Source organism: Maylandia zebra, linkage group LG23 (assembly GCF_041146795.1).
Source record: "Maylandia zebra isolate NMK-2024a linkage group LG23, Mzebra_GT3a, whole genome shotgun sequence".
NCBI lineage: Eukaryota > Metazoa > Chordata > Actinopteri > Cichliformes > Cichlidae > Maylandia > Maylandia zebra.
The window spans coordinates 985,007-1,001,559 of record NC_135188.1 but is presented as its reverse complement, the minus strand read 5'-3'; the positions used below and the strand labels follow the sequence as shown (position 1 = coordinate 1,001,559).

At 45.3% G+C, this 16,553-nt stretch overlaps 2 protein-coding genes across 3 annotated transcripts; one reads left to right on the top strand and one right to left on the bottom strand.

Annotated features, from left to right (window-relative positions):
* The first annotated feature begins 2,645 nt into the window (after window positions 1-2,645).
* On the top strand, window positions 2,646-8,002 carry prrg1 (proline rich Gla (G-carboxyglutamic acid) 1). 2 transcript variants are annotated; one of them, XM_004570212.4, is made up of 4 exons: window positions 2,646-2,765; window positions 3,372-3,412; window positions 4,126-4,286; window positions 5,889-8,002. In XM_004570212.4, exons 2-4 carry the CDS (start codon window positions 3,403-3,405, stop codon window positions 6,348-6,350), a joined length of 633 nt encoding a protein of 210 aa, XP_004570269.2. In that variant the 5' UTR covers window positions 2,646-2,765; window positions 3,372-3,402; the 3' UTR covers window positions 6,351-8,002. The 2 variants fall into 2 exon arrangements, with proteins under 2 accessions (XP_004570269.2, XP_004570270.2); XM_004570213.3 differs by lacking the exon at window positions 2,646-2,765 and adding an exon at window positions 2,773-3,292.
* Window positions 8,003-8,350: 348 nt separating this feature from the next.
* On the bottom strand, window positions 8,351-14,886 carry cpox (coproporphyrinogen oxidase). The gene is made up of 7 exons (XM_004570214.5): window positions 14,191-14,886; window positions 13,937-14,080; window positions 13,748-13,858; window positions 13,502-13,643; window positions 12,454-12,672; window positions 9,045-9,149; window positions 8,351-8,947 (listed from the first exon to the last, which is right to left on the bottom strand). The coding sequence occupies exons 1-7, from the start codon at window positions 14,750-14,752 to the stop codon at window positions 8,863-8,865; spliced, it is 1,368 nt and encodes a 455-aa protein (XP_004570271.1). The 5' UTR covers window positions 14,753-14,886; the 3' UTR covers window positions 8,351-8,862.
* Between the last annotated feature and the right edge of the window lie 1,667 nt (window positions 14,887-16,553).

The window sequence follows — 16,553 nt, the reverse complement described above, 5'->3', positions numbered from 1 at the left end:
ACGGTGAACCCCACAGCAAATCTTCTGCAGTCACCAGAAGTGGAAGATGAGGGCTCGGCTTTTGTTCATTCACTTTGGCTTTAAGATCATCCTCCCTTTAGGCCAGCTTTGTTCTGATTGGCTGCCCTTCCCAAACAGAGAAGCTGGTAGGTGGAGCTGCTGTGCTGATAAAACTACTTTAAGGACGTCTCCACACAATGACATCATCAAGAGTGCTTTGAGCAGTGCGAGGTTGTGGATCACAGCGCAGACACCGACTGTATCACTTTAAACACTCTGTGAGACAAACCTTTATTCTGTCTCACACAGACTCAGAGCTACGGTTAGAAGGCTGCTCGTGTTCTTTCTAATTGAACTCAGTGATTTTTGTCCCCAGGGACGAATCTTGGAATTAATTCATATTGATCACAAATGCACCCTGAGAGAGACGTAGACGAGTAAATTAACTTCATAGCTACATTTAATTAGAAATGCACCATCAGCATCTGTGTTGGAGTCCTTGTTAGTTTTAGGTTATAGACCGCAGTTAGCATGAAAGGAAACTGAAAATAAAACACAACGTTTGAAGTTTCATGAACCAGTACATTGATATTATATGCAGGTCTGTACTGTACTGTGTGTGTGTGTGTGTGTGTGTGTGTGTGTGTGTGTGTGTGTGTGTGTGTGTGTGTGTGTGTGTGTGTGTGTGTGTATTTACCCATCCAGCCTCTCCTGATTACAATCTGTTTTCATCAGTAATGATGTTGAAAGACTTTGCCGGCAGGAACATTTGACCTACACTTTGGTAAGACACACACACACACCACACGACATCATAACTCATCAGTGTTAATATACTGCTCGGAGTTGCATATTTGATTGCACGTCTAAGGCACAAAATATCAATGCTTAGATTGAACTGATGACTGACACAGAACACTGAGCACGAGGGAAACCATGTGGAAACAAAGTGAAATGAACAACTGTATCTTCCTCTGCCACGAGGAATTGGAAAATGTGGTGACGTGAGCAAAAAATGAAATGTCAGGCAAACACTAGAGATAAATATATTCTTTAATACTAACGTCGCTGCACAGCAAAATCTCCAGTGTTAAATTAACACTGTTGACAGTGTTATATGTTTAAAAGTAACCTAGTCAGTTTTGAAGATTAACAATGGCTAACACTGAGCAGTGCTGATTTTCTAACACTGGAATATTTCTAACATTTTGAGTTATTTTCCAGAGTTAGAAAATCAGCACTGCTCAGTGTTAGCCATTGTTAATCTTCAAAACTGACTAGGTGTGTGAAAGAGGATGGTTTTCTGGATCTGCATTTTAAGATAAGATAGAACTTTATTAATCCCTCGGGTGGGTTCCTCTGGGAAATTCGACTTTTAGAATCATCCTCACTATCTGAGATTTGAAGTGAAATTTGTCTCAGCTTGGCAAATATTAACGTCCCAAAATCTCAAACCAAACAGAAGGTCTCTGTGAAGGTTCTCAGTGATCCAGGTCATCGTAGTCTAAGGAGCTTGGAAAGAAAAGCGTCTGGACTTCTTTAAGTTGCTTGAAGACGTTTCACCTCTCATCCGAGAAGCTTCTTCAGTTCTAACTGGTGGAGAGTCCCAGATTTAAACCCAGTGTTAGTTTCCCCCCAAAGAGGACCATCAGGGGGTCCTTTGTCCCTCTTTGGGGGGAAACTCCCACTGGGTTTGAAATACAGTGTACCCCTTTGGCCTCTACAATTCTCCTGTGGGAGCGGTTGGCGTCATTGCTTTCCTAACACTGTACAACACACATATAACGTATATTTAGCCACCCTGATGTTTCTGATTGTTATTTTAGTTCATTTATTGTCATCATTGTGCCTGTTTTTGTTAGATAAATGTGTAGTATGTGTGTGCCACAAATGTGTTGTAGGCGCCGTTAACGCTGAATATATAATTCTGGCTAGCTTGGAAGTTGTGATGGGCTGAGCTAACCCCCCCTGTTTGTATTTGGCTGCAGGAGCTGGAGCGAGTAAGTTAATGACTTGGACGTCTTTCTTTCCTTTACCTTTCTTTGTCAGGCACGCAAGAACACACGGTTACAATAGCAAGGGTTCGATTTATTCTATTTTAATGTTTTCTTTCACTTTTTGTTCTGCTTAGTTTCATTTTAGCGTCTGTGATTTGAAGGCATGTAGGTTTGGTTTTCGTTAGTTTCAGTCTTTTTATTGTCGTGCGGAAAGATCTAAGCAGCTGACTCAGTCTTAGACGTCCAAACTCTCAATAAACATGTCAATCAAAGCCTTATCAGAAACGTGAAAAATGTTAGATATAAGATTTAAATGTTTTACCTAAAACTACGAATATTTCCTCTTTATTTTCTTTTATTTTATTTGAGCTAGTTTTCCAAGTTCACAAAATAGTTTCATTATTTTTCATTATTCTTTATGTTTTTTTGTCACATACGATTTTAGCTTCGTTTAATTAACCTTGCGGAGGATGGAGAAAGCAAGAACTGCCGCCTTTCATCGATGACCTTTGATTTTTATTGGGTGGCCTATTTGTGAACTAACTTGCATAATTAGATTATTGGTTACATTTATGTATCTTTAGTTATTTTTTCCACATTTACCTGCTATTCTTCGTGCTAACGGCGGTGTGTCTCTTTAACTCGGGGCAGTTCGTGAAGCCGCGATACCAAACAGACCTTGTGCGCCTGCGCAGTTTGTACAACAAATCTTTCGGGCAGCGGAGGAGACGAACGGTCGCTAATGCGCATATTTGGGGACGAAAAAAGGTAAGTCGCAGCGATAGGCGTTGTGTTTGCAGCAACACGCGGTTTCGAGAAGCAGTGAAGCCCGTAGCGTTTGGCGGGACTCTCTCCCGGGAAGTCTTTGTTTGGATCCTGTGTTGATGGCCAGATTGAATTTAAAGGTGAAGGCTCCGTGAGCCCACTAATCGACCTGCCAGGACACTAACCCGCTCAGCCACACACCACCGAAGCTAACCTAACCCGATAGAGACCGTTAGCACACCGCCGTGTCCCCGGTGGCTGTTTGGGGCGGAGGCGCTTTGTGGTGGATGATTGTGCTGATGGTCATCTATTTTTGGATCCGTGCGGAGCGCTGGACGGCAGCCGCCATTGGTCGCTGTCACTTCAGCCACGGATGTCTCGTGGTCATGGCGTAACGACGCCCTTTACCGTGTCCCTGTTAGAAAACGTCGGTCTGTGTGAGAACAGCAGAGATGTGGTGTCTGAGAAGGAGCTTGGAAACCGTGCTGCTCGTCTTTAAGTAGGACCAAAGGAAGGGTGTAGCTGCTGAGGTGGAAGTTCTTGTTAACTGTCATCTTACTCCATCAGCAGGTTCAAACTGAAGCTTAATGCCTGTTTGCTTTTCTGCAGATAAACCCCCCCAAACAGACCCGCGGGAATCATGGGGAGTGGTAAGTTTACCCACAAGCAGAGACGGAAACACGGATTCCTCTTTTTCCTACTCTCGCTTGTTTTTCCTGTTCCATTGTGTTGATTTTCCTCATTGTCCATGCTACTAAACCACTGCAGTGCCCCCCCTTGTTGACACAGTAACAATTCCCATTCTGTCCGGGGGGAAATTCCTGTTTGGATTTTGCTCTTTGTCCTTTTTTCTGCTTTTAAGCCTTTTGCTGATCCCATTCCCGAAGTTATGAGTCAGACAGCCGTTACTTGTTAATTTGGGCATGTTGTGGCATCTGACTGTTTCCTTGGGGGAGTTTATGTTTATATTCTGGGTGTGAGAAACAGAGAGCCACCTTGTCTCTTCAAGTCCGTTCTTCCAGTTTCTTTTATTTGGCAGAGGGACGGATGCCTAAATCAAAGGAGCTTTTGTCTTTATGTAGAAATGTGGGCACTGACCAGCGCTCGGCTCGGCTGCCTTTGTTTCAGTCCCCACCTCGCTCCTCTCCCCATTTTCCTCATTATTCTTTTCCCAGCATCTCTTTCCTTTTTGCCGCCCTTTCAATGCCGTCTAAATTCCTCCCCCATGCTGTTCTGCTTGCTGACTCGCCCTCACTTTCCTGTCATCTTCATTCCTTTCCTGTCTCTGCTTGTTGATTAATGCATTTTTTTCTTTCCCCTACTCGCTCCTGTCTTTGCTTCCTCCCTCCTCCACTCGTTTCAGTGTTCCTGCCAGCAGAAGCGGCCCACTCGGTCCTGCGGAGGCTGCGCAGGGCCAACTTTTTTCTGGAGGAAATAAAGCAGGGTAACATCCAGAGGGAGTGTCGGGAGGAGACCTGCACCTATGAGGAGGCCCGGGAAGCTTTTGAGAACGAAGAGAAGACGGTGAGAGGATGAGGAGGCGTGTCGCATCACACAGTGCACATCAGAACTCCAACATGAACCACGCGTCGTTTTTCTTTAACAGGAAATCATTTCCCATTGGGGCACATTTGTGGAGTGCTGGAAATAAACAGCTTAAAGTTTTCCTGATTCTTATAGATGAGGACAAAATTATTAGCCCACCTATGAAATTTAAAGTCTTTCCCGGGTGCTTCTTCAACAGAGCATGTTTGTGCACAATAACAGAACTGTTTCAGATTAGTTTGACCGGGGTCAGTATTATTCGCCCTTCTGGAAAAATAGACCTTTTTATCGTGCCACCGCACAAAGCACTGCTGGGAAATGATGTGATTTAACTTGGTAATGCTCAGAGCTTCTAGAATCAGGATAAAACTGAAGGTTATTTTCCTATTTTCACTCAGTATAAAAACTTCAGCGAGGGTCTGAGCTATCAGTTGAGAAAGCATACAGAGTTTCCAGAGTAGAAAGCAGAGACGATGCTTATGTTTGGAGAGAGAAGTGAGAGGTGTACAACCAAAGAGCGCTGGCTCCACAGTGAAACACGGGGGTGGGAGTATTATGCCGTGGGAATGCTTCAGCCCACTTTAAACAGAGAGTCTCAGGATGGAAGGAATCGCGAAGAAAGAAGGAAATAATAATAATAATAATGGATACTTTATTGATCCCCATGGGGAAATTACTTGTTTTTTCTCTGCATTTGACCCATTCACTCAGTGAAGCAGTGGGCAGCCCACTAAGCAGGTGCCCGGGGAGCAGTGTGTAGGGACGGTACATTGCTCAGGGGTACCTCAGGGTAGCCGTTAAGTGGATTCGAACCGCCGACCTTCCGATCATGGGGCAACCACTTTACCTACTGAGCTATCCCTTGAACTTGAAAGGAAGCTTTAGAAAGAAAACCTCAGGCAACCAGCAGCAAATCTGGGTCCTAATGTCTTCCAACACGACAACAACCCAAAACATGCCTGGTGAAGAACAGCTGGTCTGCACGGAGCCCTGACACCAGTGCCAGTCTGTGGGGGGGCCTGAAGATCTAGGCCAAGGTGATCAAGTCTGGAGGATCTTGGGAGATTCACTGAAGAAGACACGTGTTAGCATTGGGGAGCTAATCATTTTGACCCTGGTAGTAAAATAACATGATCATCCAAAAAACTAGGATGTTTGGATAATTGAAACTGCTCGCCCTTTTTAAAAGCACTTGGGAAACTTGAAACATGAAAACATGGCTTCCACTGCAGCTAAATCCCACAGGTCAGCATCACCGGTGGAGAGTAACCCACGCCAGCCGCTCTAACTACAAGTGATATTTTGTGGCGTTCATGTGTCCAGCAGTGAAATCCTGTGCCGAGAGCGGAACGAGGGTGTTTGTCAGAAAGTGATTGCGATCAGCAGGAAGAACAGCCCAGTGCAGCATTGTGTGGAGGCTGGAGCTAGGTCATGTGTGCGCTCACGTGGTCTCTTTTTGTTTGTTTGGGTGCTGTTGTCGGTTTCCTTGCGTTGCAGTAATGTGGATAAAAAGCGCTTGCAGTGGGGGGGGGGGTGCACGTTTGGGCTGTTTTATTGACAGTGTGGATGTTCTGTGTGCAGAGGCAGTTCTGGGAAGAATATGTGCGTGAAAGCAGTCCGCCTGGAGGCCTGGAGGCGGCGGTGGGCGGGATCCACTCGCTCTACCTGATTGTGCCGCTGCTGCTGGTCGTGGTCATCATCGCCGGCGTCGCAATCACTGTGTGGCGCTGCCACTCCCGCAAACGCTCACAACGCAGCCCCAGCATGGGACTCTCGCATCACAACAACGTCTTGTCAGTGGTCTCTATGGACCACTGGGGGAGGGAATACCACGGTGACCAATCAGAACTCAGCATCCACAGCAGCCCAGCGTATCCAGGCTCAGAGTTTACGTCAGGGCACGGAAGCGCCGGCGACCCGCCGCCATCTTACGAAGAGGCTGTGGGCCACACGGACGTCCAAATAGAGACTGAGCCGCCCCCACAGTATGAGGACATAGTCAACAACAGTTCTGTTAGTGTCAGTGGGGGCCAAGGGAAGTGAACGTGTTTTTAACCAGCAGCCTAACAAAAGCCCTAACACACACTAAGACTTATTGTTTAGCAGTGCTACTGCTGTGGTTTCACCAGCCCCCCCCTGCAATCCAACACACACGACAGAAACACTAATAACTGTTTGGTCAGTGGACTAATGCAATCATCAGTGCTGGAACAGAAGTTGCACTAACCGTTGAAGGAACGAGTGACGGTGCAATACCACGCTGCTGCTTCTCCTCACGCTGTGTCACAGCTACAGATTCACAAACAGGGTTTGTATCACAGGTGTGAGACCAATGCTTTAGTGGCGCTCGGTACCGACTGATGCCAGTTTGAGACCCGAGTGGGCGGCGTCACATCATTTGTTTTTCATCTTTGAATACGTCCTTGTCAAAAATACTTCATCCACAAGTTTGTGGTTGTACATTTGCCGTGTGTGACTCGATCATAAGTGAACATAATGCAGACTTTTGAGAAAGGACATTATTCACCAGCCGGTCTCTCGTGGTGGGCCGGGAGCCTGCATGTGGCTCCAATGAGGGTTTTACCTGTAAACAGTAAACAGATGTCAAGGCATAATATATTTTTTTTTATTTAACCAGGAAGATCCCACTGAGATTAAAAACCTCTTTTTCAAGGGAAACCTGGCCAAGATAGGCAGCAGCAGGTGTCTCCCAGTTACAGAAATGACTCAGTTAATATGCCTTAAACCATGAGGTGACACGCCAAACCAAAGCATTGGTCCATCTTTAGTAAACACGAAGGGTTAAGGGAAGGAGGGCAGTTATGCGTCATTACCTGCTTATATTTCGGTAACGCCTGTAGTTCATGCTGTCCTCGTGAGGTTAGAGGTGTCTCCGTACTGTCTAATTTGATTTAATGGTCAGGACTCACTGGCCCATGAACACTAGTGGGGCCTCTGACAGCTGCTTTAACTGTGGAACGCCCTCCTTCCCAAACGGACCTCCTGGATGTGAAGCTGCAGCTGTGCTACAGTTACTGACTTGCACATAAATGTGGGGCAGAAAGCAGCAGAGACGGGTTGTCAGGGGAAGCTTCTGTATTTACAGTCACCGTGGATAAAGTCTATGTTTAGCATGAGTAATGTATCTATGTAACTGTGTATCTGTGTGCAAACATTACGGGGAGGCATTTTTTAAAGCTTAAAGGCCAGTGACTGCACCGGTGCTGATGTAACCGTAGTACAGTCGGTTGTGAATAATGGAGGGGCGAAGCTCAGAATGAGCTGTTTCATAGAAAGTAGGACAGTCTGTTTCACGTTTGCTGTGTCACTCAGCAGTAACAATGACGTTGTAATCCTCAGAGTGCTCGGTCTATATGAAACGCTGCTGCTGCTGCATACACTCTAAAGCCAAATATGTCGTCACTAATGCTGATCACTGTCACGCAGCAGAGCACTGAACGTTTGCAGCGTGACCTTTGAGCCTCAGCACTCGCTGCGACACTGAGCTGACTCGTGCTGGTAGAGGTAGCAATTTTGGTTCGGCCACTTGTTGTACTGTTACTTAACCGAACCCTGTTTTTACAAAGCCTTATCGAGGAAAAACACGTTACATAACACTAAAAGTAAGGAGCTTGTTATAAATCTTTCACTTGTGCAAAAGCTTGAATTAATTTGTAATAAAATATTTAAAACTCGCTGCATGAATCTTTCAGCGTCTCGAGAACATGTTCAGTTTGTTTGGGTGAGCACTTGTTGCCCCCCCGCACTGTTACCATCATCACTCACAAAGGGACAAATTATTCATCGCCTGGTGGTTTTCCAGGCGCTCACAAAGTGAGATTCTTACCAAGGATACAGATGTATCCAGTGTGAGCTTCACTTTATTTTAAAGGAACAGAAGAAACTGTAGATAAGACAGATTGTTGTTTCCACCTGGCCTGTGACTCACATTCGTCCTCTGTGGGTCAGAGATCGTTTACTGCTGTTCAAACAAACCATAAAGTGATTCATTAACCACAAATCAAAGACCAGCACAAAGTGAATGGGCCTCAGCAGAGAGTGGCGAATATCCATTTATTCATTTTGTGGCAGAAACAGTCATTGTGGACATTGAAACCAGCTTCTATTAACATTAGATGGCAGAGCTGACACAGTGGCTCAGTTTGTCCTTTTCAGGTGTTTGTTGAAAGCGAGCAGAGGACGGCTTTAACAGCTTTGAGCAGAGCGAGCCACATTTAGCTGGTCATAGAACAAAACACACACGTTTAAAGGAGCACAACGGAAGTGCAGCTGACCTGAAAAGGAGGTCGCCCATTAAGTCACATTATTTGGTCTTGCAGTAAGCAATGGCACCAAGCTCATGAACTGAGTTTGACATTATTCAGGGTCCGTTTTACCACGGCTCGTTTGACAAAATGAAAAAGCTCTTCAGACATCTACAGCGCAGCTCCATATTATAAAAGCAGGGTTAAATGTTGCCCAGCTGGTCGATCAGCCAGCTTTATAAAATAGATGTTTTTGTCCATACTGACGTCCAAACCCGGGGGCGCTCCGGTCACACCCAGTCTTTGGGGTTTCGTAACGCATCCAGCATCTCAGCCTCCCGGGTGCCTTTGGCAGGCTCGTGCATGTACTCCCACCTGAGGATGACGAGTGATTCTGTTACCACGCGACGCAGGCAGCCTGCTGTTGACACAAGCGAGGTGCAAACAGTGCTTTGAAGAGGCAGCAGCTTACCTTGCGGTGAGTGGGAGGGACATGAGGATGCTCTCGATTCTTGAGCCGGGCGTGGCCAGGCCAAACTTCACTCCCCTGTCGTACACCAGGTTAAACTCCACATACCTGCAGAGCAACACATCCTCACTGTAGGCTCAAAACTTCCTGTTCATTGTTTAAGGTGATCAGGTGCTGTATGAAAACACATAAGAACAAACCAAGGCAGCCCATGCTCTGGGTTTACTTTCACAGGAATAATATTGTAATGCGTATTTATTCATTTTGTTTTCTTTGTTACTGTGACAGGTTTGTGGTAGAGATGGCACGATACCACTTTTTAATGTCCGATACCGATATCATAAATTTGGATATCTGCCGATACCGATATGAATCCGATATAGTGTTTTAATCAGTACGACTGTTTTATTAATATCTTGCTGCATTTTATACAAGTTCATACTCAAGTTTAAAAAAACAAACACTAAAGCTGTTCTGTTGAACCTGTGTGTAAAAACTATTTCATAGTTCAGCAACACTGATCAATCTAATAAACGTAAACCTGCTCCATCCTCCCTATTCTGGTATTTTAAAGAGTACTTAGCAGAAATATTAAGCAACCTAACTAATAGGGTTGAAAACGCCCCACAAAAAATAAATATCTAGGGAACCACCCCCACCCTCCGCTTCGTGATGCTTAATCGACGTAATCAACTTTCATTTCATGTGTGTAAAAGAAAATTCACAGAAATCAATTATTTTTCAAGAAATATTAAACAGATTCAACATCTTCCTTCAACAGATTTGCAGACTGCACAGATGGTACCTTCCCAAAGGAAAAAGTACTATAGCTTACTAGGGTATATTAGACTTAACAGTTATTACACTCAACAAAAATATAAACGCAACACCTTTGTTACTGCTCCCATTCCCCATGGGTTGGACGTAGAGACCTAAAATTCATTCCAGATACACAATATAACCATCCCTCCCAAACAGTGGTCACAAATCAGTCCAAATGTGTGGTAGTGGGCACATCTGCTATATTGAGATAATCCATCCCACCTCACAGGTGTGCCACATCAGGATGCTGATCTGACATCATGAGTAGTGCACAGGTGTACCTCAGACTGCCCACAACAAAAGGCCACCCTGGAATGTGCAGTTTTTTGCGCTATTGGGGGTCTGGGGACCCAGAACCGGTCAGTATCTGGTGTGACCACCATTTGCCTCATGCAGTGCAACACACCGTCGCATGGAGTCTATCAGATTGTCAATTGTGGCCTGTGGAATGTTGGTCCACTCCACTTCAATGGCTGTGCGAGGTTGTTGGATATTCGTGGGAACTGGTACACGCTGTCGTATACGCCGGTCAAGCACATCCCGAACATGCTCAATGGGTGACATGTCCGGTGAGTATGCTGGCCATGCAAGAACTGGGACATTCTCAGCTGCCATCTGCCCTGAACAATGTGAACCATGATTCATCCGTGAAGCGCACACCTCTCCAACGTGCCAGACGCCATCGAATGTGAGCATTTGCCCACACAAGTCTGTTACGGCGACGAGCTGGAGTCAGGTCAAGACCCCTATGAGGACGACGGGCATGCAGTTGAGCGTCCCTGAGACGGTTTCTGACAGTTTGTGCAGAAATTGTTTGGTTGTGCGAACCAATTGTTCCAGCAGCTGTCTGGGTGGCTGGTCTCAGACGATCTTGGAGGTGAACCTGCTGGATGTGGAGGTCCTGGGCTGGTGTGGTTACACGAGGTCTGCGGTTGTGAGGCCGGTTGGATGTGCTGCCATATTCTCTGAAACGCCTGTGGAGACGGCTTATGGTTGAGAAATGAACATTCAATGCACGGGCGACAGATCTGGTTGACATTCCTGCTGTCAGCATGCCAATTGCACGCGTCCTCATTGCTTGTGGCATCTGTGGCATTTTGCTGTGAGACAAAACTGCACATTCCAGGGTGGCCTTTTGTTGTGGGCAGTCTGAGGTACACCTGTGCACTACTCATGATGTCAGATCAGCATCCTGATGTGGCACACCTGTGAGGTGGGATGGATTATCTCAATATGGCAGATGTGCCCACTACCACACATTTGGACTGATTTGTGACCACTGTTTGGGAGGGATGGTTATATTGTGTATCTGGAATGAATTTTAGGTCTCTACGTCCATCCCATGGGGAATGGGAGCAGTAACAAAGGTGTTGCGTTTATATTTTTGTTGAGTGTATATACAGTAATGGACTTCTATACATCAGATTAAAACTTTGGGTGTAAGATTCAGATAATTTTTTTATTAAAAGCTCGACATTTTAAATGAGAATAAGAAAGAAAAGTATGTCTTTGTGCCCCCTTTTCCCTGTTCATGCCCTATCGGCCCCCCTGGCTAAACTTTGCTAGATCCGCCCCTTTGCTTTACTTCTCTGGGATAACTTCCTCGGAGATGAAATGCCGGGTTGGTAGCGAGGCAGCAAATGCTGAACCAGACTGCCGACAGGCCTCGCACGCCACAGCCGCTCTGTCACGTGACGCATACTGCCCCGACGTGCGAAAGTTATGAGCTGAATTACGTCATGTCACAAGTTTTGTGAGGTGCTTTCTGTATGTGCCAACACATACCACACTGAGCTAATCTGAACAGTCTAATCGCTCTACTGGTTTCCAGCTTGCTATGTACTTCCCTCTCAAACTCGCCCTTTAAGTCAGTCTCTGTGTTGTTAGCGACTCCCTGCCAGGATCCACTCCAGCTTCAGACCACACTGCAGTCATTAAGTAGCTCAATCACACAAGTGAAGGAAGACTAAACCTGAGACTGGCAGTCACTGCAAGTGTGTGGCCTGAAAAACAGGACGGACTGACTTGGATCAGCTGGTCTGTGAACCCTTTATAATTTTGTGTTTATTTGAGCTCAAATATTCTTAAAGGAAAATCTGAATAAAAATAATATCAAACTTTGATGTTTTACTTGTTGTAGAAAATGAGCAAAGGTGCAAAAATAAGTGAAGCTTTGTTTCGGTGTCTAGTGTGGATCCCTCCTGCAGCAGTAACTGTAACTAAAGCTTTGTGTCGATCCGACCTGTAGCTTCTTCCTCTGCAAAGCACAGCATCACCTCTGGGACGTCTGCGTTTCCTTGCATGACGTGCTCACTGCAGGTTCTTCTGCAACATTTCTGCGTGTCAGGACGCTCACTCTGACTTCAAAACGGTCCCTTTAGTCTTCTTCGACTCCTCTATGATACAAAGACTTGTGTGTTTAAGGTCACTGTGTTGATGTGTGAATTTTATTATTTGTGCAAAATCCAAGACGAGCATGAACAGCTCTTTGTTGAAGACCTCAGAAGTCTTGTTTGTAGACTTCCACAAAGATCTGAAAATCAAACTGATCAGATGGGTTCTCTCTTATTTACCGTTTGGTGCTACTCACCGGCCTCGTCGAACCTGCTGCCAGTCCTTCTCCTCATCAGAAAAAGAGTCATTGAGATGTTTGTACACGATGGGCAGATAGCAGGGCACCACCGTGCGGGCGCAGCTCTTGACGAAGCTGAACACTTCCTCCTGATTCGGGGAGTCCAGGTCGTCAAAGAAGATTCCTCCTATACCGCGGGTCTCTCCTCTGTGGCGGACGTAGAAGTACCTGTCACACCTGGGCAACATGCAGTAACATATACTGAGACAGAAGCAGGGCCAAATAAATATCCAAATATATGACATACGACAAATGAAGTCTGAAAGACAGATTTGCCTGTATGTTGATATCAGTATTTATAATGACCGAGTAATGAAAATTTAGAAAGTAAAATAAAACGTTTAAAAAAAAGAGAAAATGTCCTCTCAACCACGTTATGAGCAGTGATGTTCCAGTTTGTCCACCAGAGGGAGCTCTGCAACTTCTCTGTTGCTTGGACCACCACAAACACACCAACTCAGCAGATTCAACAAAACAGCAGTAATATCTTAGTGAGGATTAAAAATAAATATGAATTGTGTTTATGTTCCATTTTTCCTGAGAGAAAAAGAAAAATATCGGCCAATATATCAGACTTTTAAATCATCAAACGTCAGTATAGGTATCAAAGCTCCAAATGGGCTCTAAATGAATTAACAGCAAGTCGACTGAAAGCATGTCTGTAGAGACAGTAAACTGTGCTACATTTAGTGGATGAGAGGGGTGCCAATCGTCTCTGTAACAGGAAAGGCATATTTATGAAAACATCACATTATTCCTTAAATGTAAAACTTTACCTCATACAGCAAACATCAGATAAACCACACCCATCATTTCCCACTGAAGTCAATCCCTGACTAACGTCTTGCTTCAACGGTTTTTCTGCAACTGCAGATTTTAGGCAAAGACTTCCTCTTATCATAACTCCACAGTGGGGATACACCCAGTGCAAATCCACACACAGCGTACGTGCTGAAGGACGCACGTGCAAGTGCAGGGGACGAGCGTGGGGCTAACCAAACCGTACCATTTCTTAAAGTCGGGGTAGTGCTGTGGGTGGTGCTTGTCACAGGCCTCCTTCAGGGTTTTGTGGAAATGAAAGGCATCCTCCTTATCTATATACACCGGGGTCAGGTCTGTGCCTCCACCGAACCACCACTGCTTAGTGCCTAGAACAAGGAAGAAGGAAACAAGGGTTATCATTCACTCCACACTCAGCTGTGTCACTGACACTGAGAGCCAACTGCTGATGTGATGAAGGCCTAATGCTTACCATCTTCCTCCTCAATCTCAAAGTATCTGTAGTTGAAGTGCACAGTGGGAATATGGGGGTTTTTGGGGTGAATAACGGAGCTTACTCCCATGGCAACAAATGGCAGTTTACCTGGGAAAAATAAAGATACCAATATTAAAGTTTAAACCGCTGTGTTCAAGAACACAAATCGCAGTAGTCAAAACTCACCATCTTTCCCTTTGAGGACCTTTCCTCTGCTCCTCATCTGCTTCGCCGCCTCCTCTGTCAGGTTCCCAAACACCACCGACACATTAACACCCGCCTTCTCAAACACCTTTCCGTCCTGCATCACACAGCTGATGCCTCCACCACCTGACACAGACACAGTCTGTTTACTTTTGGTTCTTCTTTAAGCAAATATAATCATGTTACACTCTGTTACGCTGTACGTGGATATTTTATGTCAGGCAGAAGCGCCTCACCTTCCTTCCTCTTCCACCGGTCAACCCTGAACGTCCCACCGTCCACTTTCTCCAGGGCTTTGCAGAAGTCGGCCTGAGTCTCCATGATCAGCATCTCCATCTTCGTACGCATCTCGTCCTTGTTCCCCTGCAGCACACTAATGTCAGTCACCGGCGGAGACATGAAGCCCCGGCACCTCTGAAGAATGTCCGCTTCTTCCCCCGTCTCCTTTGCGGCTCGGGGGACCCTCGTTGCCATCTCTGCGCGCTGGAAGTGGTCAGTGTTAGCTAGAAACCCCGCTACGGCCGCCGCCGCTGTTACTGCTGCGGCTCCGCTGAGCGCCAGGGCTCCCCTCCTGGTATTCCCGGACCTGCCTGCGGTCCCATGGGACATGAACCTCACGCCGGTACCCCTCGAAAACCATCTCGTTCCCGGAAGCAAAGGCACTGACCGACTGTGAGTGGAGGCTAGCCGCGAAACGGACTCTCCGGCACTAGCGAGCCCCTTTAACGGAGAAGTTAAACATCGTCTCGCGGCGCTGTGAGCCGTTTTGTTCACCGAGTAAAAGACGATGGTGGCCATCTGTGGACAAGACACGATTCTCTGTCCGTGTGTCCGGCCTGTCACTGTGTTCTCACCACCAACTTAAAACTGTGTCAGAAGTTTCACCTACGTGATATCAGGCATGTCTTAGATGAAGGGGCGTGGTTTGTCAAAGGAGATAAACGCAACATGGGAAATGTCGTTCTCCATTATCGCGGTGCGGGGCTCAGAATGATGCATGCCTACACAGAACTCCAAGACCCAGAGTTCAGTGCGCCACACAAACGTTGCATTCAAAGACTTCAAAGACTTCTCTGTTTGGGGAGGCATTTAAGGACCTCTGTTTCTCATACGATTGTTCATAACATTGATTGATTTTTTAGACTTCTGCGGGAAATCTTCGTCTTAACTTCGACGACGTAACCGGAAACCCCATTTAACCCTAACGCTGCAACCTCCTACAGCTTTCAGGTCATTGCGGGCTACATGTTACATATCCTGGGAGGTGCACATCCGGTTACATGGAAGTTTATCGGGGAGCGTTAAAAGGAGTTTGTGCTTACTTCATAAGTTATGACTTAGAATTGCAGCAGAAGTGTAAATCAGGCATTACTCTTTATCAGTGAGTCGAAATATAAAACAAGCTGATTCCCTAGCTTGGGGTGTCAAACATAGGGCCCAAGGGCCAGAATAGGCCCACCACAAACTCCAGTATGGCCCACTGGATGTCTTTGGAAAATGTGATGGGAGGCAGTTTGGACTTCTAACTGTACTTTCATAAGTTTAACAGCTTTTTCTACTGACAAACACCACCATGGCCATTCAAACTACACCAAAGTAATTAAGAAAAAGATGGGGAAAAAACATTTTTTGGACCATCTACTATAGAAATATTTATATATATTTATAATTATTTCTTTATTTTAAAAGTGGATGCTTCTGAAAATTAGCAAAAACTTTGTGTTTAATAATTACAGCACCACCTGGCCAATGAGCTACCAGAACTTTCTGTAATTGAGTAATTTCTTACAATTTAAGCCCAGAGAGCCATGCTGATAGCATCATTTGTTTATCGTGTGCAAAAAAGACATATTGTTCAAATAGCACTTCTTTTTCTTATATTAGGATAAATGCAGGAATAAATGTGTTGTTAAACATTTTCACACTGACAGAAGTTTCACTGCTCCTACAAACATAAGATCAAACTGATTTAAAACTATTACAAATCTCTGCTCTGGATCCCCGCTTTTCTTATCAAGAAAAAGAAAAAAGTATAACAAGTAATGATTAAATTTTTTTCATCCATCTAAACTGGTTTGATCGTCCTGGCATTGTGCGTACAGACTCCCTATCATATCTTCTTCTTCAGTATTTTTTAATTATAACGTGTCTGGTTTTACACAACATTTCTGGATGTAAAATCCCCAGGCTCTATGGCTTCCCTTCTTATACATTTTTATCATTATCTGTAACAACGAAAGAGTTTCGGATTAGTGTAAAGTTTGTGTTCAGGGTTTTGACACGCTGAGCTGCACTGTTGGAGGTGGTCAGTTCTGTGGAGCTTCAGTGTTTCTCCGCACTTAAAGAAGAGGCAGTTGGGAGTAAACGGGAAAAGAAAGGGTCTGACAGTGACACAGGAAAGGTAGAAAGGTAATAAAGAGGGTGGGGGCAATAAAGAAAAAACAGGGGTTATGAGGAGGTGGACAGATAAGAGGTAAAGAGATGGGATGGATGAAGGCTGGGGTAGATGGAAAAATGTTAGGGGAAGGGTGGAGACAAGGCAGAGGCATGGGGAAGATAAAGGAAGGTAATAAATAAAATAAAATACATATTCAAAGTG

What these genes read in the sequence shown, in the direction of transcription:
- cpox (XM_004570214.5), bottom strand. Translation starts at nt 14,752, where the DNA reads ATGGCCACCATCGTCTTTTACTCGGTGAACAAAACGGCTCACAGCGCC. An exon ending in CCGGTGGAAGAGGAAGGAAG is followed by an intron (nt 14,081 to 14,190) that starts GTGAGGCGCTTC and finishes TGTCTGTGTCAG; the next exon opens with GTGGTGGAGGCATCAGCTGT. An exon ending in TCCCTCCCACTCACCGCAAG is followed by an intron (nt 8,948 to 9,044) that starts GTAAGCTGCTGC and finishes CGTCATCCTCAG; the next exon opens with GTGGGAGTACATGCACGAGC.
- prrg1 (XM_004570212.4), top strand. An exon ending in TTGAGAACGAAGAGAAGACG is followed by an intron (nt 4,287 to 5,888) that starts GTGAGAGGATGA and finishes TTCTGTGTGCAG; the next exon opens with AGGCAGTTCTGGGAAGAATA.